The 27,828-nt window shown below is 31.0% G+C and overlaps 7 protein-coding genes and 1 non-coding gene across 9 annotated transcripts; 2 read left to right on the forward strand and 6 right to left on the reverse strand.

The window, feature by feature from the left end:
- Nucleotides 1-200: 200 nt before the first annotated feature.
- Nucleotides 201-2,809, reverse strand: Theg (Testicular haploid expressed gene). Of its 2 annotated transcripts, none has more exons than XM_065515893.1 (5): nucleotides 2,429-2,809; nucleotides 1,157-1,291; nucleotides 993-1,092; nucleotides 573-798; nucleotides 201-512 (listed from the first exon to the last, which is right to left on the reverse strand). In XM_065515893.1, the coding sequence occupies exons 1-5, from the start codon at nucleotides 2,719-2,721 to the stop codon at nucleotides 250-252; spliced, it is 1,017 nt and encodes a 338-aa protein (XP_065371965.1). In that variant the 5' UTR covers nucleotides 2,722-2,809; the 3' UTR covers nucleotides 201-249. The 2 variants fall into 2 exon arrangements, with proteins under 2 accessions (XP_065371965.1, XP_065371964.1); XM_065515892.1 differs by having other exon boundaries at nucleotides 993-1,104.
- A 681-nt stretch (nucleotides 2,810-3,490) lies between these two features.
- On the reverse strand, nucleotides 3,491-4,164 carry LOC135963893 (uncharacterized). The gene is made up of 3 exons (XM_065515895.1): nucleotides 3,911-4,164; nucleotides 3,698-3,850; nucleotides 3,491-3,615 (listed from the first exon to the last, which is right to left on the reverse strand). The coding sequence occupies exons 1-3, from the start codon at nucleotides 4,131-4,133 to the stop codon at nucleotides 3,572-3,574; spliced, it is 420 nt and encodes a 139-aa protein (XP_065371967.1). The 5' UTR covers nucleotides 4,134-4,164; the 3' UTR covers nucleotides 3,491-3,571.
- Nucleotides 4,165-6,669: 2,505 nt separating this feature from the next.
- Idh3b (isocitrate dehydrogenase [NAD] subunit beta, mitochondrial) lies at nucleotides 6,670-10,586 on the reverse strand. The gene is made up of 8 exons (XM_065515890.1): nucleotides 10,568-10,586; nucleotides 10,391-10,477; nucleotides 10,125-10,178; nucleotides 9,966-10,064; nucleotides 9,788-9,904; nucleotides 7,794-8,249; nucleotides 7,578-7,703; nucleotides 6,670-7,506 (listed from the first exon to the last, which is right to left on the reverse strand). Exons 2-8 carry the CDS (start codon nucleotides 10,430-10,432, stop codon nucleotides 7,276-7,278), a joined length of 1,125 nt encoding a protein of 374 aa, XP_065371962.1. The 5' UTR covers nucleotides 10,433-10,477; nucleotides 10,568-10,586; the 3' UTR covers nucleotides 6,670-7,275.
- A 450-nt stretch (nucleotides 10,587-11,036) lies between these two features.
- Nucleotides 11,037-12,562, forward strand: LOC135963892 (fumarylacetoacetate hydrolase domain-containing protein 2). The gene is made up of 4 exons (XM_065515894.1): nucleotides 11,037-11,235; nucleotides 11,297-11,693; nucleotides 11,768-12,099; nucleotides 12,181-12,562. The coding sequence occupies exons 1-4, from the start codon at nucleotides 11,126-11,128 to the stop codon at nucleotides 12,335-12,337; spliced, it is 996 nt and encodes a 331-aa protein (XP_065371966.1). The 5' UTR covers nucleotides 11,037-11,125; the 3' UTR covers nucleotides 12,338-12,562.
- A 128-nt stretch (nucleotides 12,563-12,690) lies between these two features.
- TRNAL-UAA (transfer RNA leucine (anticodon UAA)) lies at nucleotides 12,691-12,774 on the reverse strand. The gene has a single exon. It is a non-coding gene; the product is annotated as a tRNA-Leu (tRNA).
- A 2,934-nt stretch (nucleotides 12,775-15,708) lies between these two features.
- Nucleotides 15,709-16,434, reverse strand: mRpL35 (mitochondrial ribosomal protein L35). The gene is made up of 2 exons (XM_065508362.1): nucleotides 16,333-16,434; nucleotides 15,709-16,269 (listed from the first exon to the last, which is right to left on the reverse strand). Exons 1-2 carry the CDS (start codon nucleotides 16,355-16,357, stop codon nucleotides 15,755-15,757), a joined length of 540 nt encoding a protein of 179 aa, XP_065364434.1. The 5' UTR covers nucleotides 16,358-16,434; the 3' UTR covers nucleotides 15,709-15,754.
- A 501-nt stretch (nucleotides 16,435-16,935) lies between these two features.
- On the forward strand, nucleotides 16,936-21,502 carry Mitofilin (mitofilin). The gene is made up of 11 exons (XM_065515896.1): nucleotides 16,936-17,135; nucleotides 18,035-18,174; nucleotides 18,237-18,451; nucleotides 18,516-18,556; nucleotides 18,629-18,807; nucleotides 18,868-19,016; nucleotides 19,079-19,245; nucleotides 19,405-19,933; nucleotides 20,509-20,667; nucleotides 20,722-21,010; nucleotides 21,086-21,502. Exons 1-11 carry the CDS (start codon nucleotides 17,091-17,093, stop codon nucleotides 21,261-21,263), a joined length of 2,091 nt encoding a protein of 696 aa, XP_065371968.1. The 5' UTR covers nucleotides 16,936-17,090; the 3' UTR covers nucleotides 21,264-21,502.
- Nucleotides 21,503-25,330: 3,828 nt separating this feature from the next.
- On the reverse strand, nucleotides 25,331-27,494 carry LOC135963895 (holocytochrome c-type synthase). The gene is made up of 3 exons (XM_065515897.1): nucleotides 27,353-27,494; nucleotides 26,506-27,129; nucleotides 25,331-26,145 (listed from the first exon to the last, which is right to left on the reverse strand). The coding sequence occupies exons 2-3, from the start codon at nucleotides 27,108-27,110 to the stop codon at nucleotides 25,884-25,886; spliced, it is 867 nt and encodes a 288-aa protein (XP_065371969.1). The 5' UTR covers nucleotides 27,111-27,129; nucleotides 27,353-27,494; the 3' UTR covers nucleotides 25,331-25,883.
- Nucleotides 27,495-27,828: the final 334 nt, after the last annotated feature.

The raw sequence follows: 27,828 nt of genomic DNA on the forward strand, positions 1-27,828 counted from the left end.
TTCCTGTAAACAAATTAGTGTGTTTATAATCGAACATAGAAAGGCCTTAACTCGTGTTTTTTTTAAGTCGAGAATTTTTAGGCTAAATATTTTATATGAGCGCACCATTTAGCGAAATAAACGAAAATAAGGGCTTACAAAAAAAATAGCTTACACTTTATATAATTTTTAATAACAAAATCTTAAATCTATTTACGAAATTAGTTTACCACAACAATAAAAAACTTAACATTAAAACAATATGCTTAATTAAACCTTCTTGGGCTGCGCCAGCTCAATAGTACGCGGCTTGGCCTTTGCGTTAAGAGCCGCTTTCGAAATGGCATACGGATCATCACGTATATGTTTATTTTCATACTCTTTCGGTTCGGCCAATTCTTTGGTGCGCTTAGAGGCCTTAGTCTTAAGAGCATTCGGTGATATACCAAAGGGATTCTCTTTCAGATCGGATGGTGCCGATTGTGCAGTTCGTCTGGCATTGGGTTCGGCCAATTCAAGGGTTCGTTTAGAAGCTGGAAAAAAATATTAAATTAGATTTTCTTAAATAAATGTCATCAGAACATGGGTTAAACCTTTATGTTTTAGTACTCCAAATGGTATTTTTATGGGCAGCTCTTGGTATAGCATTGTGGTATCTCGTATTACAGGTTTGGCAAGGCTTTTAGTACGTTCAGAAGTTTTATGTGTTCGCATTTCAAGTGTAAACACCCAGTCGGCCTTTTCAATTAAATACGATTTTTTGGGTTTGGCCAAGTACTTGTAACGTTTCATTTGACTTAGAGGCATCCGTTTGACAGGCTGAAAGTTATGTCACATACATAATTACCATTTGTTTTTATGAATACAATAAAATATAGGAGTTATTTCAAAATTCGGTTCTAAAAGAAAATCGGTCTAATTATGTAATTGGATTCAAAAACAAAATCCTTGGAATTTATATCAATTTGCTTTCAGTAACCAAAATTTTTTATTAAAACATTAAATAAACTTACTACTGCAGGTGCTGATAGAGCGACTTTATGTCTGGCCAATTTTCTTAATATCTTTGTATGTTTTTCCCATTCTGAGCTGTCCCATTTCGGTATTGGTTTTCTGAAAAATATTCTACATCAAATCAAATTGCATAAGTATATAAATAAGTGCTTTTACAACTTACATTTCCAGTGGCGGCTGTACATTAGCCAAACGACTATATAATGAAAATAGACTTTTGCGTATTAAACGATTTAAATTAAAAATCCGAGTAGCAGGAAAAAGGCTGCGAATTTGCTCTTTTAGTAAAAGCAAGTGCCTGAAATTAAACATAATAACTTGTATATCATTAGGAATGACTTTTATGTTGTAGTTTAACATTTCTTTAAACAGTTAAACGTAGCTTAAACTGGCATTTACTCTTAAGCATCGAATTGATTAATTCAATACGAGCTTAATTCCCTAAAATCTTATTTCGGAATTAAAAAATGTCAGCCATTCATTAAATAAATCAATTCCCAAAATTTAAATATTTAGCTTCATTCGAAGGCATTTATTTAAATAGAATCCATTAATTAGTTCATAATGGAATTAATTCATAACGGAATTCATTCAACCTTTCAATGATTAAATGTTATATTTTTATCAATACAAAAAGAGTTAAAATAATATTGTTTTGGTTATAATCGTTTACAAAATGAATTGAACAAAAATTTTCTTAAGCCTTTATGTTGTAATAGATTTGAATTGAAGAAAAATTTTATCATTCAAAGCTTTTTTAAAGCTATTTCGTAATGGAATTATGGAATATGGAATTAAGAATTTATTCTTTCGAACCTTTGATGCTAAACCATTTTTATTATTGAAATAAGTTTTAAAAATTTAATACTTTAAAAACAAGTATGAGAGCTTTATTCGGCTGTGCTAAACTAGAGCGGAAACTCTCCTGTCAAAGACCTAACTCAGTTGTCAAAAACCTAAGTGGTGAGAATGTATTAGTAAATAAAACTATGTGAAAACAAAAACAACACTCCTATGTGTGATTATTTTGAGCAATATTTTTGTTTGAGTTATTTTCTAGTTTCCGTCTATTTCTCTATGGTGCCAAATCTTATTGTTTTTTTTTTTTCTACAAAAATATTATTGGTAAAAGAAAATATTGTTTGGTGAACAAAAATTCGGGTAAATTTTGAACCATTGTCGGTCCGAATTTATATGGCGTTAGAAAGGTATTTGAAATGTCTATAATTAGATATCCATATTGTCTATGTTAATTACTTAATAATCCCGATATAGATCAAGAATAGGTCAATAGGTCGTGGGGTCGCAAAAGCAAAATGCAGAAATTACAAACAGAATGACCAACTTTCACATATATTCCCATTATCACTCATGGTGAACGGTACAACAATAACTAGACATTGTGAAAATAGATGAAAATTCGTTAAAACTTTACCTTGTCCTGGGAAATGCCAACTGTTCCGTTCTGGTATTCGCTCTCTGATCTAAACGTATGATTTCTATAGATTTCTTTAGATAACAGGGACATCTATTTACAAAGCGATGAACACGGTTTATTGGTTTCGATTTAGCCAATTCCATAATACGGCGATTTTTTACAAATGACTGACGATGTAGGTAATACAAACGGCCCAATTCCTGGCAGATATCTGGAGTCAGACATTCAATATCAGCTGGCAGAGGTTCATGTTCAATGCAACATTCAGGTTTTATTTCTTTGAGGCACATTTTTATTGTTTCCTATTTTTTTATAATTTTTTTTTTTACAAATAATTTTTAACTAAAATTTTTTTTATATTTTTACTCGTTGAAAATGTTTCAATAAATAAAATACTGAGGGTATTGATTTCAAAAAAAATAGCATAATTTTCAAAAATGTCTTTCAAAATTTAGTAAGGCTATTCATTTCCAAAAAAAAGGGAAAATTACACTCTGATTTTTTACACTTTTACACAACAAAAACATGAATAAAATTCCACAAAAAAATACAACTTTTTTTTCGAATTTTCGGCAGTAATAATCGATCAGCGATTTTTTACTAAATGGCTTCAACATCCTCCATTGCCGGAGTGAATCGATTTTATTTTTGCCGAAGGAAATGATCACCATATTACTGTCAATGATGCGTTCGTTAACGCATCATGTTGGACGACTATATTCCCATGGTTCCAATGGTCTGATCGATTGGCAACTTCGTTTATGTAATTTAACGTAATTTACTAAGGGGTAAAAAGGGACAAACAGTTAATCTTCACATACATTTAAAAAATTAAACTTGAATGCCCTGACTCGCTTTAAACTTTAGTTGAATTGATCCGGTAAAGCAGCAGCAGATTAAAAGCTAGTAATAATAATTCGATTGTAACCGGGTTTTTCAAATTTCCTTTACAAATTATGATAAACATAGTAAACTTGTCAGTAGTATTTTATTAAATGTTATGCAGTGCAGATTTATGTTAACATATAATTTAAATTAAATATTAAACTTAATTAAAAACTGCATAGTTTTTTCTAATAATTTATTAATACAAATATAAGTATTACAAAAACAAATTACTTTGATGTCAAATAAGGATTATTATTCCTGTACATTACATTCACCATTTCGTACTTTAATAATGGCTGGAAGACAAAAAAAATAAAAAAATTATAAGATTTAAAACAATCAATATATGAAAATTCCTTTCCAAACCAAATAACTTACATTGTCCATTGATACAGGCTGTCTGCAATAATTCACAATTATTGTCAAAAGTTGTATACACACCAGCATATTCACCACATACGGGAATTTTTTCGGTACCACAATCTTGGGTGCACTTAGCTTGACAAGCTTCTTTAGTTACAACAGACAAACCTAAACGAAGAAATTCATATTTAAAAATATTTTATTTTCGTAATATTGCTCAATAATTACTTGGTTCATTAGCACGACGACGTCTACAACTATCATTTCTCAGGTGACAAGAATTCCGGTACACTAAACAGTTATTACTATCCGAGGCATATATTGTGCGTTCGTAATTGTGACAGGGTTTTAATAAACACTTTTTCAACCAAAATGTGGCCGTTACTTGCGACTGTTCGGGCATTAAGCACAGGATAAGCACGAAAAGAGAAAACAATTTAATACACAGCATTTTGAAATTTAGGTTAAAACAACTGATTTAAATTTCGTACTTTTTTGGGCTTTTATAGATTAGATGAAGTTGTTTTTTTTTATATTTACATTCTAAATTTTAGCCTTATAAGCAAATATAAAAATTTTCATTTGTTTAAGAATTCTTAAATAAATATTGAATTTGTCTGGAGTAAGAGAGAGTTTAGTTATTTTGACTCATATTATTTATGAAGACTATTTTTAAATCACGAAATAAATATTTATTAAATTTTTAGATATTTACACAGCTTTTTGTATTTCCTATGAATGTATACATGATTTTAATCTATTTATTTTCTATACGAATAAAGTCTGCAAACCAATGTACATCTACAAAAAAATAAAAATTATATAAAAATTAGACCGATGGCATGGAAAATCCATTGATTTCCCAGATCCTAGCTTTCAACAGATGCCTTAAGATTTTGTTCCAATATGTTTTTATATTGATACAGACAAAAAACCTTGCCCACAAACCGCACGTGTAAAATGTCGAATGTGTCGTGAGCTGTGTGGCATATAGCCTGTTGAAACCACATGTTGTTGGTGTCCATATCATCCAATTCATGCCAAAAGAAGTTGGTTATCATCGACCTATAGCGCTTGCCGTTGACGGTGATGGCCTGGCCAACATCGTTCTCAAAGAAATATTGAACGATGCCATCGTCAGGCCATAAAGATTTTTGTTGTTATTATAAATAGATCAAATAAAAATGGGTGGGACCAAAAAGTGGGCGTGGTACCTGTCATACCAAATTATTATTTATTTTAGATTATCTGAAGAACTGTAATTGCAAGTCTCAAAACTTTGTGAAAATTACTTTGATGCCAGTATCTGCTGCTAAGCTAACAATTAAGTGGATCGCAATAGTTTGAGTTCCCACACTCAGCATGTATATATTGATTCGAAGTTAGTAAATATCGTATAGGAACAAATTTTATTTTTGTGCCTATGTCATGCATTTTGACCATCTAAATGTCCGAATATCGCAAAGTGATGTTCAGTAATGTTGTTAAGCTCAATGCTGGCTACAACACAGTCAATAAAAAAAAGTGGTACTTTTGGTTTTCATTGAGTGGGACCCTGCAAATATAGTTGTACATGTTTACCATAAATAACCATTTCAAAATGTTTACAATTTTTTTTTACAATATTATGGTTACTGTAATTATGTATATGATTGCGGTAACCAAAAATTCACATCATTGTAGCAATTACCGCCGATCACTGACCCCTACCATTTGTAGCATAGTGATATTAATATACATACATCACAATTAATAATAATTCTCAGAAACCATCAAATAACGTACATACACATGATTGATACACCAATATATCCGCTATATACCAACTCTGTTTGCTTTTTAAAATGGAGCAAATCGGCCCACAAATCTGAAATTAAGCAAAAAACTGCGACTACTTTGATTTTCTCACCTATATTTCAACATTTTTTTTTTGCTAACATTTTTTATACCCTACACCACCATAGTTGGGAGGATATAATGCGTTTGTGCAGATGTTTGTAACGCCCAAAAATATTAGTCTAACACCCACCTTACCGATCGACTTAGAATCACTTTCTGAGTCGATTAAACGATGTCCGTCCGTCTGGTCGGCTGTCCATGTAAACCTTGTGCGCAGAGTACAGGTCGCAATTTTGAAGATATTTCGATCAAATTTGGTACATATTATTTTTTCGGCCCATTGAAACTGGCTGAAATCGGCCCATTATTTCACCTAGCCCCCATACAAATGTCCTCCCGAAATTGGACTTTATCGGTCATAAATGTTTAATTTATAAATGTATCTCCACAAATTGCGCTCCAAATAAGTTTTATATACACAAAATTCATGTCACCAAATTGTGTTACGATCGGTCCAGAATTAGTCATAGCTCCCATATAGACCCGCTTCCGAAAATCACTTTAACGTGCATAAATCGCTTAAAAATGTTGGTATACTCACAAAATTCAACATAGTAAACATGTAGACATAAATCACACGACCTAATTTCATGGTGATCGGTCCATAATTAGACATAGCCCCCATATAAGGCCCACTTCCGAAAATCACTCAAAAATATAAATTATTGAAATTTTAAAAGAAAAATGTTTTTGCTCTTTTACTTAGTGTAGGGTATTTATGGTCGGGCTTGACCGACCATACTTTCTAACTTGTTTTCACCAAAAATTGTTTTTAATATTTTCCATAAAGTATTCTTTGGTAAAGTTTACTTTGGATAAGATTCGGGTCAGCCGAATGCATCACTCTTCCTTTTTTATAAAATCATTTAACAGTTATTTATTTTACTGCGATTGGGGTTAAGCTAGTTCAATATCAATTATGGTATTCACGTCTCCATTTTTATGCGCGACCTGTTTTCCACGTCAGTGTTTTGTTTCGGCTTCTGTAATCGGACGTGAATGACGAATGTCGTATTCAATTTTATAATTTACATTTAAATTTTAAAAATAAATTTTAAAAACAACTATTACCACCTTCAATAAAACAATTTTAACTTTATTTCAATAATTATGTTGTATGTTATAGATTGTTTTTATTTTTGTGTTGTAACATATTACATTTCATCTGTTTTACGATATTATAGAGTTTGCATACAATTTGAGACGATTGTGCGTTTTAAATAATTAAAATATTGTATGTATTGAATAAAATAACGCACTTTAATAAATTGTTCTCTATTAAAAAATAAATAAAATCGCACAACTACCGTAAGAAGGCGAGTAAAAGTAAGGGGCGTCCAAAAAAAGAAAACTAAAAATAAACAATACATTTCATGGGATACTTAAAGGAGGGCATGGGACAAGAGAATACAATTGACTAAACTTAATAAAGAAATAAATGAATTAAATAAAATATTCGCCAAATTAATACTCAAAGGGATTTTAAATTAATTAAATTAATAATCATCATCAAATAAAACTTTAAAACAAATAGCATTCTAAAGAGTTTAACTTATACATGGCCATTTGTATTTGCATTTCTTTATATAACTTAATATTTGGTGTTGTGTGAGTGTTTGTCTGTCTGTTTAAAGGAAAGTAAGTAAACCAAAGCAACGTACGGAACTTTATTGTCTGTTGTAGGAGTACGCTATTTATTGAATGTTGGCAATAACGGCACGTGTAAAATCTTGAGTTGTTGATTGACCACCCACGTCCTTGGTTTTTACTTTGCCATCCTTAAGTACACGGTGAAGAGAATTATGAATCCTCTCACTGTAGGAAGGCAAATTAATATGACGCAGCATTTTGGTGCCGCACAAGATCATGGCGGTGGGATTGGCAATATTTTTGCCTACAGCTTCGGCGAAAGTGTGACGTGCACCCTGAATTTAAAAGAAAACAATGTAATTTTTAAAAACCCATTCACAAGATAACGCTAAACAAAAAAACTTACAGGTTCAAAGACCACAGTTTCGGATGAGTACGAAGCACCAGCTACAACACCAGCACCACCAACCAAACCGGTAGCCAAGTTATCAATAATGTTACCATACAAATTGGGAGTAACCATAACATCAAACTAAAAAAAAATTAAATTTTATTAAAATTTCAAAAAAAAAAAAAGAAAATGTTTTTAAATTGAAATAAAAGTGAATGACAGAGTACTTACTTGATGTGGATGTGACACCATTTGCATGGTGGTATTATCGACAATCATTTTCTCGAATTCTATGCGTGGATACAATTTAGACATTTCTTCGCAGCATTTCAAGAACAAACCATCACCCAATTTCATGATGTTGGCTTTGTGCACGGCAGTAACCTTCTTGCGGTCATTCTTGGTGGCATAATCAAATGCAAACTTGGCAATACGCATGGATTTTTTGGCAGTGATAATCTTAAGGCACTCAACAATACCGGGCACCGATTCATGTTCCAAGGCCGAATATTCACCTTCGGTTTGTTCACGAATAATAACGGTATCGATATCCTTATGGCGTGTGTTGACACCGGGCAAACTGCGTACATGCACAACGTTGGCATACAAATCCAATTCGTTACGTAGTTTCATGTTGAGGGTTTGCAATTCACCAGTAACGCTGTAGTCAGGAGTGTCTATGATACCCTAAAGAAAATATAGTTTAATAGAAATTAAATGTATATTTTTTATGTCGTAATTATTTATACTAGGATCGCCCGGTGGCCGAAATTCGACCACTTTTAAACGCTTTTTACCACTTTTATGGAAAGAATTTAAAAAAATATATATTCTGCAAATCTAGAGAAAATAACCTTTTAAACCATATATATTTCATCAATATTGGTGGACAATAACATACTTAAAAGTTACCACAAAAAAACGTGTGGTCTATTTATATATAAGATTATATTAAATAGACCACAAATAGTAATTTTTTGTTAGTACACTGCTGATCAAATTCATAACATTATTCATTGCTCAGTCGCCAGAAATCCATAACATCATCATATACTCTGATGACTTCTTCTTTCGAAATCGTCAAACGCTTTGTTTGGTTTTTGTGTTGAGACAAATATTACTATTGAGCAGAAGTATTTAGTTAGTGGTCATACCAAAATGGAGTGTGACGCAATTCATTCTTAGATTGAGTGAAAAGTTGGTAAAAAAAAAAGAAATATTTCTATTTTTTTAACATGAAAAACCTTATATTTCAGGTGGAAACCAGGGTGATCCTACCGAGAATATGCTTCGATCTCTGGCATACGACCCTTCTGGATCAATATATTTTAAAACAGATATATGGAACTTCTTCCACAAAGAGCAAATAATAATTTTATACCTATGACCGCTGGGATAACCTTCAAGATCTTAAAAAAATGCTTCTCGCAAACTGCCACCATTTTTGTGTTAAATTCGCTTTTAAAATATAGTTAATGTAATTCGGTATAACCATTTTCTTCATTTTGCCAAATCAAGATTTTTTTATGAAAAAGTAATTTTTAAAGTTTATTAGCTCTAACTCGCAATTTTTTTCAAGGAATTGAAAAATTAAAAGTCCTATCTAACTTGATTGAAATGTAAAAGAATTAAAAATACCTTAAACACTAAACATGTTTTTGTTTTTTATTTGAAACTGCCTAAGGCCGGATAAGTTATTAAATTTTAAAAATAGTTTCATAGTTTGTATGAAAAAAATACATATATTTAAACATTGATGTTTAAAATTTTGATAAGTTACCCGGCCTAAAACTTATTTTATATTACTTAAATTTCAGATTTAAAGTTTTTTTACCGGCTTTTCTAAATTAAAGTAAATGTACCTATATTTATCTATTATAATTCTAGAAAGATTTATGGACAACTACCTATTATGAACGATATTTCCGAAAATTAAAATAAAGTCAAGATAAAAATCGAAAACTTTAAAAAATAGGATGTAAATTGTTTATGATGAAATTTTTTTTCTCTAAAAACATATCTTATGGTTAAGAGGTTTTACCAAACAATTTTATCAAAATAGGTATCCCAAAGCAGTCCGATTTTTCGATTTTTTGTGTATTAAATTATGCTGTAGACCGCATATTCCAAAACCAATGACTTCATGGATTTCGATACTTTTTAGCTACCTATTATCATTATAAATTTCGAAAATCGTCCCATGCAACTCATCTCATCACACTTACCTTAATGCAAACTTTGTTCTTTTGAATGGAAGCCACAACATCTTCCAATTTAGCACTCAAAACTGGATTGACTTCGGAGAGGAAATAAGATTCAAAATCGACGGGGACATCAGCACCCTTTAATAAAATATACTAACGTTAAAAAATCTATTTATATAAAAACTTTGTTATAGCATACCTTGAAAACCTCTTGCAAGGCATAAACTAATTCGGGACCAACACCATCACCAGGAATAAGAGTGCAGGTAGTGCGGTTACCACCATGTACACCAGGATCCTAAAATATTTCGTTTAAAATATACTTCAGAATGCCTAAAAACATTAAATATCTACTCACAGTATTGACAGCAGCTGTAGTATGAATAGAACGAGCAGCAGAAGTTTGTAGACCCTGAAAATTTTCCAACAATTTTATAAATTTTCAATTTTAATAATAAATTATATAGTAAATATTTTGCAAAAGGATTATAACCTCAAAACCTAAATATTTGCAATTTTTCTTCTAATTAAATACAACTCATATATATTCCATTTAGACAAAAAATGTTTATGTAAGCAGTTGGTTGAGCCGCATAAGACTAGATTTTTTTGTAATTTACTTACTTGCATCAATGTGCGTCCAAGTGTTTTAGCTAACATAGCCATATTGTTGCTTTTTATTTAAGTGGTTTTAGCAAATGCCGTAAATTACTGTAGTAAATATATAAAAATTTAATTAATAGATTTTTTATAATTTTTTTTTAAATTGCAGAAGATTTTTGCAAAAAAAAAATATTCTACCTTCCTCTCCTTCAGCAGCTGTGAACTGTCAATTTGTTACAGGGTTGTAAATATGGGTAACTAAATGGAAGAGAAGAAAACACTGCATTATCGATTTAAAAATAGTAGTACATATATAGAAAGAAAAAGTATTTTTTATATATGTAAATAGTTTAAAAATTTTTATTTTATTTTTTCATGACAGAATGGTATCCTATTAATGAAAAATAAATTGAAATAAATGTATAACCTCCTCCTAGCAACGCCATTAAGTTCATGTAAAATTTATATTTTTATAACCCTTAAAAGTAGATAACATGCCTGTTTTATAAGACTCAGAACTCAATTCCCCTTGAATGTCTGTATTTATTTTTGATAATTTTTGTCTTTCGGAAAATTGCCTTATTTTCCGGCAAAAAATATTGTAAAACTAGTGAAAATTTACCGTTAATTTTGTATGTTTTAAAATTGTATAGTTTATATTTAATTCAACCAAAATTATTGTATAACAAACAAATTAAAAAAGAAAAAATTAGCTAAAATACCAAAAAAATATTGCAAAACAATACATAACAACAAATGGCTTTAAAATTGATGGGAACACTATTGATTCGCACCCAGCAAAAACCGATCATACAGTTGTGTACCAGAACTTGTTACGATAGTGTGCGTTCTTATCACAGTGCAAAGTAAGTGGTTGTTGTTGAAATGTTTATAATAAAAATTTTATGATTTCTTGTTTTTTTATAGGTCTCCTGTTATACCCAAAATGCGTTTTGTACAATTCTTACGTAAAAATGATGAACGTATGCGTTTGGGCGTTGTATCCGAGGATGGTACTAAGATTGTAGAACTATCGGGCGGATCGTGTGTCTCCAATGACATGAGAACATTTATTTCGCAAAATTATCCATTGTCGGAGTTGCAAAAGAAATTGGAAAGTGCTAAAACTGAAGAAATGAACGATAGTTTCACTTTGTTGCCTCCTGTAACAAATCCAGATAAGATTATTTGTATTGGCTTGAATTACAAAGATCATTGCGAAGAACAGAATAAGCAGCCACCTAAGGAACCCATGTTCTTTAGCAAGTACAATAACGCATTGACGGGACCTTTGGGAAATGTTATTGCAAATAAAATAACCAATGTAAGATATGATTTTAGGTTTTTTTTTTGCATAAATGTTAGAATTTCGATATATAAACTTGTTTATATTTGCAGAAACTGGATTGGGAAGTAGAATTGGCCGTAATTATTGGTAAAAAATGTAAAGATGTTAAACCTGAACAAGCCATGGACTATGTTTTTGGTTACAGCGTTGCTCAGGATATATCAGCTAGAGATTGGCAAAAGGAGCGTAACGGCGGACAATTCTTAATTGGCAAATCAATGGATACCTTTTTGCCCCTCGGACCATCGATCGTACACAAAAGCCTTATCGCCGATCCCCACGATTTGCAAATGACCTGCAAAATTAATGGCGTTGAGAAGCAAAATGGCATAAGCGGCAATATGATCTTCAAAATCGATGACATTATCAGTCGCTTGTCGCAGTAAGTTAAAACCAGATACCTATAAGTATAATAACATTATTTAATGTAAACTAATGCGTATTTTTTAATTAATATTTGTAGGAGCATTACTTTAGTGCCTGGTGATGTCATTTTAACTGGTACTCCCAAGGGTGTTGGCATGCACCGTAGTCCACCTGAGTACTTAAAACCTGGAGATGTTATTGAAAGTGAAATTCAGTGTTTGGGAAAAATTATCAACAAAGTTGTGGCCCCTTAAACGATTTTATGTATGTTCACTGGAAATATTTTAGTAACTTAATGTTTGTTAAATTTGTTGAAATGTGCTTTGATTAATAATTTTGTTTAAAAGTGATAAAAATGTGCATTTAAATAATTGTTAAAAAAAATTTTTAGTAGTATAACGTCAATGATTTCTGTATAAATTACATTTACTAATTGAACATTTATTTTGTACTTTAATAAAAATTTGAGTTGGTTTAAATATAGTATTGATTATTTGTATACATATTACTGAGATTAACGTGAGTTTTTTAAAAAATGGCTTATGGGAAAGCTCCCTGAAATACTGATTAGTTAGAATACATATTAAAAAAAAACAAAAAGAAAGTTTGTCAGGTGTGGGGTTCGAACCCACGCTCCCTCTCGGGAACCAGAGCTTAAATCTGGCGCCTTAGACCGCTCGGCCAACCTGACTTGTATGTGTTCAATATCAAAGTGTCAATTTAAACATCATACTACTAAGGAATCTAATTAGAACATAAATACAAACAGTGGTGTATTTTTAAGTACTTTAATTCACAAACATACAAATAAAGGGTATTAACGGAATTAATTTTCAAAATGAATAAATGATTTTTAAGATTATAAAATTAGGGCCTAAGGCCCTAAAACAAAAACAAATTTTTGAAATGTGTTAAATGTTGTTTTTGCTTTGCACATAAATATCACTTTGGTGACGTGATTTACAAAATTAGGGACTAAATCATACTAATATTTTTTTACTGAAAGTTTAGCAGAACAAATGTTTATAAAGACAAAATTTTCCTAGCATAATAATTTACCCAAAATACTTCCCACATTGTCAACTCAGATTTAACTGTTTTAAGCAGGGTTTAATATTCAGCACCAAAATAAATAGCCTCATGTAACGACTGAACTGAAAAAAGTTTAAGTCTTCAATTTCAACAATTTGCTTACTGAAAATAGTTGACTGTGCACACACATTACAACAGCAAGCAGCAATCGATTTTGTTTTTTTCCAGCAGCCAAACGAATCAGCAGCCGCCATGTTTCAGTTTTCAACTCTACCGAACTGATTACACGACTTCAGCAGCAAAAACATTTCTGTGTGTGCTGCTTACGCATTGTCAGTTTCGAGTTTTGTTTTTCGTACTACGCAGCGTAACAAAATCTGCTAGCTCGACTGAATAGTACGACTGGCTAGTTTGGCTGGTTGGTTAGAATTTGTTTTTGTATATACTTTGTGAAGCTATGGTTTTTGTGTTTACATTTCACAGAGAAAATTTAAGTATTGTTATTGTTAATAGAGATAAATGCAAAATTCTTGTTTTTTTCAGAAAAAAATTTAATATGCATATATATATTCGATTAACATTAAATTTGATTTCATTACATTTATAAATTTCATAATTTTTCATTATTAAAAATTAAATTAATAAATAAAATTACTACATATCGATGGCTTAATATAAAAAAGGCGTAACTCGATTTTTTGTTAATTTACTGGAGAAGGAAAAAACTTAATAAAATCCATAAAATTTTAGACACAAGAAAAGTTTTAATGCAATTTTGAATAAGAAGACACTTCACATTTTATTTCTCATTTAAAATATATTTATTTTTATTTCAATGAAATTATTTAATATACCCTTTTTACATTGATATTTTTGAAAAAAAAAATTAGTTACGCCTTTTTATATTAAGCCAACGATATGTATATTTTCATGTCTATTTTCATGGTATGTTCCGTACTTTTCTTCTACTATTCAATATATACAACTTTGCTTCAGCTACAAAAGAGATATTCCGTACGGTATACGAGATATAACCGTGCTAAAATATAGAAAAAGTGATAAAAATCCACCTTGAGCAGCCAACTTGACAAAACTAATGATACAGAAGTCCTTATTTTTGGGGCTACTTTCACGTGCAATTGTCAGAATTGAGTCCCAAAGCAATGGACTGAAAAATGTTGTACTGTGTTAGTCAATATAAAATATAATAAAAAAATATCAATAATTATACCCTACACCACCATAGTGGGGATGTTTGTAACGCCCAAAAATATTAGTCTAACACCCACCTTAAAGTATACCGATCAACTTAGAATCACTTTCTGAGTCGATTATTTCGATCAAATTTGGTACATATTACTTTTTCGGCCCAAGGACCAAGTCTATTGAAACTGGCTGAAATCGGTCCATTATTTCACCTAGCCCCCATACAAATGTCCCCTCGAAATTGGACTTTATCGGTCATAAATGTTTAATTTATCTATGTATCTACACAAATTTCGCTCCAAATAAGTTTTATATATACAAAATTCATGTCACCAAATTTTGTTACGATCGGTCCATAATTAGTCATAGCTCCCATACAGAACCGCTTCCGAAAATCACTTTAACGTGCATAAATCGCTTAAAAATTTTGGTATACACACAAAATTCAACATTGTTAACTTTAATATAGACATAAATCACACGACCTAATTTTATGGTGATCGGTCCATAATTGGTCATAGCTCCCATATAAGGCCCACTTCCGAAAATCACTCGAAAATATAAATTATTGATATTTTAAAAGAAAAATATTTTTACTCATTTACTTGGTGTAGGGTATTATATGGTCGGGCTTGACCGACCATACTTTCTTACTTGTTTTTTATTCTAAATTTATTAATTAATAATTTTATTAAATTTATTTTTTAGTATTTTTAATTAAGATATAATAAATATAAGAATTTCCTATTTATTTCTATTAACAATAATAACATTTAAATTTCCTCTGTGATATGTATACATAAAAACCAAAAAATCATACGATTCAACCTAGCTTCATAAAGTGTGTGTTGTTGTACACACATTTTATACCACCAGCCAAACTAGCCAGTCGTACTATTCAGTCGAGCTAGCAGTTTTTGTTACGCTGCGTAGTACGAAAAACAAAACTCGAAACTGACAATGCGTAAGCAGCACACACAGAAATGTTTTTGCTGCTGAAGTCGTGTAATCAGTTCGGTAGAGTTGAAAACTGAAACATGACGGCTGCTGATTCGTTTGGCTGCTGGAAAAAAACAAAATCGATTGCTGCTTGCTGTTGTAATGTGTGTGCACAGTCAACTGTTTTCAGTAACCATGTGATCAAAAACTGAAACTAGTTACTTTTTTCTAAGCATGAGACTGTAAAAAGTCAACTATTCAGTAAAATGCGACTGCTTTTAGTAGTTCTTCGAAACCCTGGTTTTAAGGGAAAGTTTATTTCCCAGATAACTTTTCAAACAACTATGGAAACATTAAAAAAAATATATTTTATTTTAGCTTTACTCGGGTTTATATCTTTAGACATATTTTTTGACGACAGAGTCAGACCAAAACCAAACACAACACATTTTTAATTAAATTTTAACTTTATTATTCATTTCAACAATTAAATTTTACACTTTAAAAGATTTACTTTTGGTAGCAAAGAATTCATCACGTTTATTGTAGGGGGCATATGGATCATCAACCCAATTTTTGGGACGACGCCAAAATTTACCCACCATTTGGTCAAGCAACCAACTTTGTGTTGAATTGGTGAAAATATGTTGACGCAAGCGACGTTTTAAGGCGGAGGATTTCTTAAATAGCTTCTTATGACGACCAGTATGTGTACGAACCCAGCCACCCCAATCCAGACGTCTGAAACGTTTGATAACTGCTTTCACCGACTTGCGTTTACCTTTATTCAGGGAGAATTTTGTAAGATCACGGGTAGTTTGCAATTGCATTGTTGCAGCTTGCTGCAAAAGATTACAGTTGGTTGCTACCGGAGTGTACAATTTGGGTAATGTGCTGCTGGAAGTTGTTTGCAAAGAAGAAAAAAAAGCTTTTTGCAAAGGTGCCCCAATTGAAGAACGCGTTGCGACCACTGAGGCAACATTGGTGGCATATGAAGCTCCTCTAAGAGCTGTAATATTAAACAAATGACTTTTAATTATTTGTGCCAATATTTGATTTTATAAATATTTACCGCCTCCTATTAAAGAGCGCAACATTTTGTCTGATTTTATTGAAAAAACTTAAATTTTTGTAAATATTTAATGCAGCTCACTGTTATGCCATAACCAAAAAAATATAAATTGAAGAATTAAAAGCAAAACAAAATGTCAAAATCATATGGTTTCCTCGAAAATCACGGCATTATCCCTTAATGCTGTTGAGCTAACAATTTGGTGTGATTAACATTAACAAGAAGAAAATGTAAACAGAATTTATTGTTGAAAGTAAATTCTTATTTAATTACTAAAAATTTGATTAAAATGTTATACTCATATATCAATAGTTTTTAATATTTTTAAAAATTTGTCCACGAATTGTCGGTCTTTTAAATATTCTGCAAAATATGCGAATAAACGAAACACTGCATTATCGACAACACAATATTTTTTAGTTTATAAATAACAATTAATAGAAATGATTATGAACATTTCTAATATATAAAAAATTAAAAGTAAAGTCAACTTAAAGTTATTAAATTTATATTTTGCTTTAAATTATTTATTTATTTTCATTTATATTATCCCTTTTATATGACATTCTGTTATTTTGACATTTCTTCTGTTACTTAATTTTACCTCTCTGTAGTTATTCTGCTGCTCTCGGACTAAAATTGATTTCGGAAGAAACTTTATTTCTTCATTCCGCGATCGAATAAAACGTTAAAAGCCGGTCCAAACGCCTTGGATTAACGTGTTACAAAAATTCCAAAATATCTGCTTAACCAGAAACATGTATCGTTTGGCCTTGAGGGAGCCTTGCAAAAGTGCTCTGCAGGTAAGTCTATATTTTCCCAATCAATTGTGTGCGGTTCGAACAAAATGTGTGTGTTTGTCGCAATGTATGCTGCAAATTTACCAATACCCCTCACTTGTCTTGCCCATAAATGGTACACTCACTCATATTAGTTGCGTACATGGCACTACAAATAAAATTGAAAATTTGCTTGGCTGTTATGTCACCATGAGAATGGAATAACATTTAAACCATATTTCCAAAATTCCACATTATGGATGGACACTGAATTTTTTGACTAGAATGTGTGAGAAAAAGTAGAAAATTGTATATTTGATTCAACTGAAATAAAAACTTTAAAGAGGCTGGTTGTAATTTAGTTTTTCTTGCTGTTGCTAGCATTCATACTTATTTAGTCGATTAGCAAACAACCAGCTGATGCCATCGTTTATTTTTGTTTCTTTAGAAGCTGTAGTTGACACTGAATATTTGCTCCAAAAGAATGTGCTATAGTGGGAAACATTTAGCTTATAAATACCAACTGTGTAGTAAGATGAGTGGCTATTCATGTAAATATTTTGGTTAAATGTGATCCATTAATGCAGAAATTCTGAAAACTCTTCTGAAAATAAACTGAGGTACAGTGAAGGTATGTTTTGGAAATAAAACAATTTACATTCTCGAAGAGGTGTGAACTGTACGAGATCACCAACATGTTATATGGATTTTTAAACACCTATATACCTATTTGATTGCTTTTGGAATAATTATAACAGGACCATTTTTTAGTTTGTCTTCATGTATTTAAATTGTATTGTTCTTGTTGTTCTAACAGCAGTGTAAAAGCTATCTTCATTTTAATTTTAAACTTAACTAATCAATATTTTACAATATTACGAAATCAATTGATAAAACACATATGTATTTTATAAACCATTTAGAAAACCCTGCAACAACAATCCCGCAGACAATACAGCAACAGTAATGGCTTACCACCAAATGTTAGAGAAGCTGGCTTTGGAAAAGTGATTGTATTCCTAACACCACTGGCAGCAGTTGGCGGTGCGGTAACATATGCGAAGTAAGTTTATTAAAAACCATATTATTTTAAAAAAAATTTAAATAAAAATCTCCAACGAACAGATACGATAAAGATTTTCGAAAAATGCTGGAACAAAAAGTGCCCGGCGCCGAGTCCTTAATTAAAGTAGCTTTACAGGAAGAAAAACCATTTCAAGGTATTAGTCAACAAATTGATAGTGCTAAAAAACAATTCGATAGTGTTGCCAAAACTATTGAAAGTGCCACCTCAACTGTGACTGGCTTATTTGGTGGTTCTGACAAAGATGCCGCTAAAAGTAAATATTATGATTTGAATTTTTATGAAGGGTTTTGTAATAATTTTATTTTTTACCATTCTAGAAACTGATGAAGTTAAAACAAAAGCTCCCGTTCAAAAAAGCGTTAGTATTTATTTTGATTAAAATTTATACATACCTCTATTTTATAAAGCAAGTTATTATTAAAAATTTCAGGTTCCCTTGGCGTCCACTCCTAAAGCTGCCGAAAGCAAACCAGCTGCCAAAGTTGAAGCTCCTAAACCCAAACCCGTGGAACCTTTGCCCACAGATGTTGTTGAGCTTGAACACGCTGTTGAACATGCCGCCGCTTTAGCCGTTAAAGAATACAACAAAGCCATAGATATTCTTAAAAAGTATACATAATTGTTTTTTATTTTTGTAATATTTAATTAACTCTAAATTTGTTTTACTAGTTTCAATAATGATGTACGTCGCATTGTTGATGTGGCTGTTGAAAATGTAGACACCTCTTTGTGGACATCTTTAAGAAATAAAACAAATGCTCGCGACAGTTCTGTGGGTACTGCTGAACAGTTAGCTCGTGAAGCTTTGGATAAAATTGGTATGTTTATATGCAATTGTTTTAATAATTTAAATCGTATTAATTTATTGGTTTTTTATTAGAAAAATGTGAAATTGCTTTGGCTAAGGCTGCTAAACCCGATAATCATGATCAAATTCTCGCTGTACGTGCTAAGATCAAGAAATTGGTCGATCACATTAATAATGTCAAAGATGAGCTTTACAAGAACAAAGACATTGCCAGTATGTCTGAAAAATACTGGAGAAATGTGAGTAAAATAATTATAACTAAATATACAAAATTATAAATGGCTTACGCTTATTGAATGGTTATTTCTAATCATCCAAAATATTCTCACGATAGAAGTTATTGATAATAAGTTTTAGTCTCAAACTTAACAATTTGCTTTTCACACATCCACTTTCAGGTCGAAAAAGCACGCAACTATTTTGTCGATGAAATTGAATCAATTTTCCCCGGCTTAAATTTGGCCGAACAAAAATTGAAACTTTCCCAAGAAGACTTGGATCTTTTCATTACGCACGCCTATTCTCATGTCTTGGCTCTTCAAAAGGAATTGGAACGCTTGCAAACTGATGGTGAATTGCGTTTAAAACGTGCCATTGATGCTTTGCGCGGTGACAGTGATTCCGAAGCTGTTAAGGCCCAATTGGAATATCTATTGGAAGCAGAAAAGCGTAAATTGGCTGTCGAGAATCAAAAGAAAATATTCCAGATTCGTGCCGATGCTGAAAAACAATTGCGTCAACAGTTGAAACAACAAGCTGAAGCTCATGTCGATCATTTGAAGGATGCCGTCAGCTCAAAGGAGAACGAAATGAAACGTAACTTCTCTAAGGAATTGGAGGATAAATTGGCAAGCGAGAAGGCAAATTATAAATTGCAATTGGCTGCTATGTTGGGTAAAATGCGCGGTATGGATGCTGCTTTGCAAGGTGAGTAGTTAAGTTTTTCGTAGATTTATAGTTCAAATTGTATTAATTAACTGTGATTTGTTTTAAAATGCCGCATTAAGAAATTGATGAAGAATTGAAAGGTATTTTTTAATTAGAAAACATAAATACATAAATATCGTTGGTTTAATATGGAAAGTATGCAGCTATATTGTTTATTTAATTTTATCTATGAGATAACATGCTCGAGGACCTTTTTCAAATGGCTATTTAAGTATGTCATTCCGTATTTTCACCCAAAATAATATTTTTTCATAAATTTTTTGTTATCATCATTTTTTTACAAAATATTTTTTTTTCATTCTATTAAAACAATTTTTAGAGTTTTTAGCATAGGGTAAAGTGTCTCGTTTCTATGTATAATTCTATATGGTTTTTAGTTTAATTTTTAGGATGTCTGTTTTCTTTAACTGTATAACTTTAGGTAATAAAATAACTAGACATTGTGAAAATGGGTTTTAATGAAATTCGGTTTTACTATTTTAATGGTACCAAAATAAGTTTATCTTAAATCCTTAAATACATAATTAAAATATTTATATTTGTTTATTTAAAAGCTCGTGCTGAATCTGAACGTTCGGCTCATCAAGCTCAAGCCTTGTGGGCTGCTTGTCAGGCTTTATGGGCAACTGTAAGAACTGGTGAACCTGGAGAACACTGGAAGACAAAATTGCGTCCCTTGAAAAATGAAATTAAGGCTATAGCTAAAGTTTCAGGTATAATATTTACAAATGTATTACATTGAATGCTTATTAAACATTTTCTTTCAGAGGGCGATGAACTAGTTACTGTTGTCATACAAAATTTACCTCGCGAAGCCCAAGATCGTGGTGTTTTCCCCGAAGATGCTTTGCGCGAACGTTTCCTAAATGTTGAGCGTGTGGCACGTAAATTGGCTTTGGTACCCGAACAGGGAGCCAGTTTGCCCAAGTACTTCTTATCCTATTTGCAATCTGTGTTCATTCTTAAGCAAGACGATCCCATTTCACAAGACGAATTACAAAATAAGAAATTTGACTACAGCAAATTGGATACCTATGATATTTTAAACAGAGCTAGGTAAACTTAAATTTCTTTTAAACATTTATAGTATGTATGTGTATATTTCTTATAACATTTGTTTTGTTTTCATAGATACTTTGTTGATCGTGGCGATTTAGTTATGGCCTTGAGGTACATGAACCTTTTGCAAGGCGCCCCACGTAAAATAGCTTCCGATTGGTTGAAAGAAACCCGTCTTCTGTTGGAAACTCAACAAGCTGCCAATACTCTAATGGCTCATGCTGCCGCTAGTGGTTTGTTGTATTTGTAATTATTATTTTTTATGTTTAATTTCAATTAAAGAAGAGAAATAGAAGCGAGAACATCATTTACATTTTACTTAATATTCAAAATTAATGCAATAGTTACAAGTTGAAGTAAAAGAAACAAAAACTAAATATTTAGAAAGAATAACTCTATCAAAGTTGTAAAAATGTATTGATTTAAAAAATCATTGTTTCAATTTTATTATTGGCAAAATCATAATTAAATATCCTTAATTTAAACCAATTGATCAATTTAAATTGTTTTATTTCATAATTAGTTTTTAATGTTTTTTTTTTCTAATTTACAACACGTTTATTATTTATTTGCTGTGCATACCTACATACTACATAATAACCACGAAAGTTAAAAAAATCTTAAATTTTTACCAATATTTAAATAAATATAGAGAAATATTAAAACACTTACTTGATTGTTGAAGATTTATTTAAAATAATTTTTACTGATAGCGAAAATTCAAACCGGTTCATACAACAATTTATTCGTTTTATTTTTTTTTGATGAAAATCGATAATTTGGGAGGTCTTATTTACATCATCTGACAAAATTTCATAGGCGTAACGAGTACTGTTACAATTTTATAGCAAATTTGTTTTGCATTGAAATTAAAAATGGAATTAATCACCAAAATTCTCCTGTAATGTAGTTTTGTACTTTGCTCTTAAGATTGTTTCGCTGTTATGTTATCTTTTGGTGGTGACATTATAGTATAAATTTATTTATTTATAATTATTAATTACAGTAATACAATTAAGTAATTAAAAGAATTTTAAAAAGTACTAGCGGCTAAGGCTTTCGACTCCGATTTGACTATTATTATATGTATATTTTAAAGAAAATGATATTGGTATAGAATACTTTAAATATTATAAGAGAGTCCAATTTCAGAGATGAATTTATAAATTTGTTTAATGTCGTGTTCTGACAAGTTTTTTAGACATTCAGTTGGTTGTTGTGATCCAAATATTTGGGTATTACATGTGGAGCATATTGAGGGCATGGTTCTATCCAGTAGGTATTTATGGGTTGCTTTGGTGTGTCCAATTCTCATAAATTTATAAAATATTTTTTATTTCCATTTTTGAATTGACATGATGAATATTAAATTTGTATTCATATTCAATAAATTGTATACACCAAAAGGATTTACGTAAGATTTAATCATGAAATAAAAAAGTTGAACTGAAATATTAAAAGGTTCTAAATTTAAAATTACAATATCTCAAATACATAGATTTTAAACACTAAACTAACCCCCAGTAACACGAAGTCTGGTTATGTTTTAACTAATAGTTATACTGACAGTTTTCATACAAAAATTATTTTAACTGACTGTATAACTATTACTTAAGGCATAACCAGACTTCGTGTTATTGGGGGTAAGGGATATAGATAGCTAATTATATTAAGTAGAAACATTTGCTACTTTTATTAAATAATAAGCAGCTATTTTTTATAACATAAACTATTCATAAAATTCACATATGTATGAATAACATCATATGTGAACGTGCATATGTTGTTAAATCTGTAATTTTGAAAACAATGAATGAGTTTTTTTGATATTGGAAACAGGCCAACTTTTGAACCTAGGCAATATAAAAGTCATCAACCCAATTAAATATAAAGAATAATGTAATGTTATTTAACTTAAATTGGTACGAATTCTACAATAGTGAGTAGATACAATGTATTTTATACATAGTACATGTGGTAAAATCTCAGAATTTGTCAACCCATTATTGCCCACTGTCAACATGAGTTGCCAGCATAGTTGTTATACTTTTTTATAGCGAAATGTGAATCTTGAATAAATTTCATATTTTAGTCATTACATAAACGGACATAAACAATTTATTTACCAGCATAGGCTTATTCAAGAAACTACAAAATATTAATATTCTAGCTACTGCAATATTTCGCAGTTTCTAAGGAAATTAAATTTTAAAAACAACTCCAAGTTTTCTATGATATCTCGGGGTATATACGGTATTGTCGGCACGACAAAATTTATCGCGGTTAGATGGGTAGATAATGCTGTTATAAATGTCCTTACGAATAAATACTTGATCAATTGATATGTTTTGAGTTCGAGGATGGTTATTGTTTCTAATGATGGGCAAAATTTACACTATTTCCATTTTAGAAGATTATTTAAGATATGTAATAGTTAGCATCGGTTTGGACAAAATGGATAACATAATTATAAAGTAAATATCGAAATATTACCGCTGCAAATACTACAGTGGCCGCACAATGTCACTGTCAAAAATGAAAAGTTTCTTTCTCATCATCCAAATACATATGTATGTACATGTTTTTCAGAATTTCATTATAAATATGTAGTTAAACAAATATTACTACAATACTTTAAATGTATTACGTATAACATTATGCTTTAAATAGTAATAAAACTTTATGTTTCTACTTAAAATGTAGGTCTTGCCAATTTGTTAGATATCTGTCCAATGGCATCTTTAGTTTCCGGGCGAAAACACCCACCCATACATTTTTGTTTTAATAATTGCTGAACAAAGTATATTTCTTAGCCAACAAGGACCATATGTTCCAAATTTTGTCTCATTCCAAAGAAAAAGTTCTGGACATTAATTTTTCAATAATATACATATTTCTTCTATGGACCCTATTATGAGTTTCATTCGACAAACGATATTCGTTGGCTATGGAATATCGACTATGGAATGTAAAATTCGTATTATAAGTTGGCATCGCTGTCGAAAATTTCGTTGTGCATCGAATTTTTCAACGAACACAATTTTGCTCTCGACACTGTAAATAAAATTAAAAAAATTGTTGAAAATGTAGTATTTGAAATTTTATTTGTTTTTGGTGGACCAAATATCACTAACTGAAATATTTTCGTTAATTTTATGCAGGTCTAAGGTTGTAAGCAACGAATGTGCGCCATAATACCAAATGACAATTCGTTCGATCAGCTATTTCGACTACAGTCGAAAATCGAATTTAATTCATAATAGGCACCTATATTATAAAATGGCTTTGAGAAATTTGTAGTACTTGACTAGATCTACAAAACTGTGTAGATATTTGTTTGATTTAAGGCTTCTATAAAAAGATAACTAACTTCAAAAAAATGTTTATTTAAAATGTCTTTTAGAACTTTATTGCGCATTATACAATACCTGAGCGGTTACTAGCGTAACTCAATGAGTTAAGTTCTTCTCATCTTATTTTTTTTGTTGAAATTTCAACTTTGCCTGACCATTACTTTTTAAGGCAATTCTTTTTAATCCAACGGCTTTTGTGAATGTAGTTATCAAATGTAAAATTTATTTGTTTGAGTGGTATAGACACTCCTAGTGAATGGATCTTCGGAACGACCCAAATCATCAATATGGTTAGGTTTTTTCCCCCATGTTTAGTAGTTACTTGTGTAAAATTAATTGTGTTATACAAACCTTTAATAATAGGCATTTGCTGCTCTAAATTAATCTTACCAATTTCCTTTGGAGATTCATATACATATATTAATTCTTTCATAAGTATGTTATTAAACGGCCAGCATGAGTTTCAACCAAGGTTGGCTACATTTACCGCTAAGTTACCCTTAAAATGCTCTTTCAGCTCGACTACTCTTACCAGTAAGCTATCGATAGCGAAATAACTGCAAATATCGTTATAGATATAATTGTAAATACCGTTACATAAATTGTTCGTTGCTGGAATATGTTGCCGTGTGAAAAAATACGATATACCAATGTACCCCATGTTTAGGTGGTGGGGTATAAAAATGTTAAATCTCTGTTAACGTAACTGATTGTTAAATAATTTAAGTATGTATTTGCGAAAATTAATTCTAGCCAATATATAAATAATAATCAATCAAGCTTAAAAAACTTTTCTATACAATGTTTTCATACATTTTCTCATTAATCTCCTATATTTAACAAAAGTCTTGGGGCTAATTACCGCAGTCGAACACGAATACTTATTCGAACGTGCGAGTTTTTTTATTTTTGGGTTCGAATAAAATCTTGTGACAATAGTCCCAAAATAAAAAAAGCAAGTGTATTCAGTATTTGGTATTTTTATATTGTTATTGCATTTAAGTATTAACACTATTTCGTTTTTATCAACGTTTTCTTAAACATTTTACGATAAGATAATTGAGAAAATGAAGTTGTAACTAATGGCTAATGGCACAATATGATCATAAAATTGCATAAGCCATTGGAAAGAAATTTAAACACAAATATCTTAAACTAAATTGTCCAATTGGATGTATTCATATCTATTAAATACTACTAATAACATGTCTGTAAATTTGCATTAACAATTTATAAATAATTTTAATAAAATCATTTATACAGGGTTTTTCATTTGTACAAAAAATAAAATATGTAATAAAAAAAAAATAAAGTTTGTGGTACAAAAGAAAAACTGTCCGACAAATGATTTGTTTTTTTCAGTTTTGTAAAATTTACATAAAGTCTAATTTTTGTTTGATATCTATAATTTGAAGATAAATTAAAAACATTTAAGTATATACACAAGTATGTATGTATATTTTATTTAACCTAATAGTTTCCTTTACGTTTAATGGTAGTTAGAGTTGAAAAGTGATTTAATGGTCTACTTTGCCACTGCTTGTGGAAGACTCAGCCGGACCTTTGACCATATCGAGTGCTGCGAATTTCCAACGCATATAGGCCACACGCATACGATCCCATACATTATCAACAGAATCTAAAGCTGGGCGAACATCAAGTATGGCAAATTTATAGTCATTGTCGACCACACCACCATCGTAGTAGTCAATAACGTAACGCACATCTTTGCCACAACGATCAACAATCCAGTCGTGACGATCGAAAGGTAATTCGTAGCTGAAAGTAGAAAATTATATTAATTATAATAAGGAAATGATTTAAAATGTTGTTGAGCTAGACGAAGGAGCGAAAACTATGCTGTTTTTCTGAATTTAACAAACTTTAGTTTAATAAATTTATTTTTAATACTTTTTTAAATTTATAAAACAAGTATTTTGTATTAAATAAATATGTAACATTTAGGGTATCTGTAGGATACGCTAAAAGATTTTCGAAATTAAATTTAATATTTTTAAAGTACTTGTTAAAAATACTACATTGTCGTATTTATTTAACGGCGATAATTAGCGCAATTATAAAAAAACTCCCAGGGAATTTTTGTTTCATAATTGAGCTGAATATTTATGTTTCACTTACCCTAACATACTGCGGAAACGGGCACGTGGACTGAAATCCTTAGCCTTGCCACCAAAACTCTTTAGACGTGGATTACCACACTCTTTAGCATGTAAAGCCTCCCATTTCAAAACCTCACGCCAGGCCTGTTCGTTGTTAGCATTGTGAATACGAATGATGTCGCCCATATCTTTTTGCGATACATCTTCGTTCTTCCAACGCCAACCCTTGCGCAGCATAGCGTTCCAGAACATTTGTTGACTGGGATATTGCCAAAATTGTTGTGAGCCATCTTCGGAGACCTTGGGTATCGTCGAGGTCTGGCGTTCGGTGGACAAAGAGAAGGGTTGACCTGGTGAGGGCTGTTGATTGGGAGGTGGCATCATATTTAAGGGATTAACATCACTGTTGTCATGTTTGACGGGGCATTCAGAGGCAGATACGGTTGTGGCTTCCATTTTTGGATGTGGTGGTTTAGTGGCAGCAGCAGCTCCACCTTCTTTTTGATGCATTGGGCATTCTGGCGGGGGGTTTACACCCGAGGCCATCATGTGTTCATGAGTTTTGGGCATACTAGCAGCCCCTTGGGCAGCCTGCATGTGGGCGACAGAAACGGCGTTTCCCATGTCTTTAGTGTTTCAAAATCTGTAAAGAATATTTAAATTATTATTCACCTCATAAACCTCTAACACATGTTTGATAATCCCAAACTTCTCCCCCAAAAACTTTGCGAATGTGTTTTTATAATCAAAAAAAAAAATAATATGAAGCACATCACAAGGTGCTTCTGTTATTGCGTAATTTTTGTTGTAATTTTTTCACTAAAGTTCTCCTCAGCGAACTGGAATTTATCAAACATTTTACTTACTTTTTGTAAAAAAAACAACTTAAAATTTATATTATATAGTTTTGAACTAATTTTTATTGAAATATTTTATTATTTAATTCATTAAAGTTTTCGTAATAAAACGCGTTCTCTGCGAATGGTGTTGTTTGAGAATTTTTTATATTTTATAAGAAATGTCAAAATGAAAAAGTATTGATAGAAACGTGCTGTCAGAATTTGTTTTGATTTTTTAGTACATCATCTGCTAGTGCCATCTACATGTCAGTTGTTAATAACTGTGGTTTAAAAACAAATAATCAGGGTTGCATTTTTAATTTCAATAACGTTTTTTGCCGTTTTTAAAGTTTTGTTGTATTTCAAGCGCCTTTTTTGTGACATGTAATTAATTGTGACATTTGTGTGTTTAAGCTTATGAAAAAGTGTTTTTGGGATTGTGTAAACAAATAAAAAGTTGTGTGTTTAAATAATAATATAATAATACAGATAACAATAAAAAA

This window comes from Calliphora vicina, chromosome 1 (assembly GCF_958450345.1).
Source record: "Calliphora vicina chromosome 1, idCalVici1.1, whole genome shotgun sequence".
Classification (NCBI taxonomy): Eukaryota; Metazoa; Arthropoda; class Insecta; order Diptera; family Calliphoridae; genus Calliphora; species Calliphora vicina.

What these genes read in the sequence shown, in the direction of transcription:
- Idh3b (XM_065515890.1), bottom strand. Translation starts at nt 10,432, where the DNA reads ATGGCTATGTTAGCTAAAACACTTGGACGCACATTGATGCAA. An exon ending in CCTTGCAAGAGGTTTTCAAG is followed by an intron (nt 9,905 to 9,965) that starts GTATGCTATAAC and finishes ATTTTATTAAAG; the next exon opens with GGTGCTGATGTCCCCGTCGA. An exon ending in AAACTGTGGTCTTTGAACCT is followed by an intron (nt 7,507 to 7,577) that starts GTAAGTTTTTTT and finishes TTTTAAATTCAG; the next exon opens with GGTGCACGTCACACTTTCGC.
- Mitofilin (XM_065515896.1), top strand. Translation starts at nt 17,091, where the DNA reads ATGTATCGTTTGGCCTTGAGGGAGCCTTGCAAAAGTGCTCTGCAG. An exon ending in GCCATAGATATTCTTAAAAA is followed by an intron (nt 18,808 to 18,867) that starts GTATACATAATT and finishes TTGTTTTACTAG; the next exon opens with TTTCAATAATGATGTACGTC. An exon ending in TATGGATGCTGCTTTGCAAG is followed by an intron (nt 19,934 to 20,508) that starts GTGAGTAGTTAA and finishes TTTATTTAAAAG; the next exon opens with CTCGTGCTGAATCTGAACGT.
- mRpL35 (XM_065508362.1), bottom strand. Translation starts at nt 16,357, where the DNA reads ATGTTGCGCTCTTTAATAGGAGGCG. An exon ending in GCGCTCTTTAATAGGAGGCG is followed by an intron (nt 16,270 to 16,332) that starts GTAAATATTTAT and finishes TTAATATTACAG; the next exon opens with CTCTTAGAGGAGCTTCATAT.
- LOC135963895 (XM_065515897.1), bottom strand. Translation starts at nt 27,110, where the DNA reads ATGGGAAACGCCGTTTCTGTCGCCCACATGCAGGCTGCCCAAGGGGCT. An exon ending in CGTTTCCGCAGTATGTTAGG is followed by an intron (nt 26,146 to 26,505) that starts GTAAGTGAAACA and finishes TTCTACTTTCAG; the next exon opens with CTACGAATTACCTTTCGATC.
- LOC135963892 (XM_065515894.1), top strand. Translation starts at nt 11,126, where the DNA reads ATGGCTTTAAAATTGATGGGAACACTATTGATTCGCACCCAGCAAAAA. An exon ending in TTGCAAATAAAATAACCAAT is followed by an intron (nt 11,694 to 11,767) that starts GTAAGATATGAT and finishes TTATATTTGCAG; the next exon opens with AAACTGGATTGGGAAGTAGA. An exon ending in ATTATCAGTCGCTTGTCGCA is followed by an intron (nt 12,100 to 12,180) that starts GTAAGTTAAAAC and finishes TAATATTTGTAG; the next exon opens with GAGCATTACTTTAGTGCCTG.
- Theg (XM_065515892.1), bottom strand. Translation starts at nt 2,721, where the DNA reads ATGTGCCTCAAAGAAATAAAACCTGAATGTTGCATTGAACATGAACCT. An exon ending in TTGGCATTTCCCAGGACAAG is followed by an intron (nt 1,292 to 2,428) that starts GTAAAGTTTTAA and finishes GTTTAATTTCAG; the next exon opens with GCACTTGCTTTTACTAAAAG. An exon ending in GTACAGCCGCCACTGGAAAT is followed by an intron (nt 1,105 to 1,156) that starts GTAAGTTGTAAA and finishes GATTTGATGTAG; the next exon opens with AATATTTTTCAGAAAACCAA.
- LOC135963893 (XM_065515895.1), bottom strand. Translation starts at nt 4,133, where the DNA reads ATGCTGTGTATTAAATTGTTTTCTCTTTTCGTGCTTATCCTGTGCTTA. An exon ending in TCGTCGTGCTAATGAACCAA is followed by an intron (nt 3,851 to 3,910) that starts GTAATTATTGAG and finishes TTCTTCGTTTAG; the next exon opens with GTTTGTCTGTTGTAACTAAA. An exon ending in AGCCTGTATCAATGGACAAT is followed by an intron (nt 3,616 to 3,697) that starts GTAAGTTATTTG and finishes TTTGTCTTCCAG; the next exon opens with CCATTATTAAAGTACGAAAT.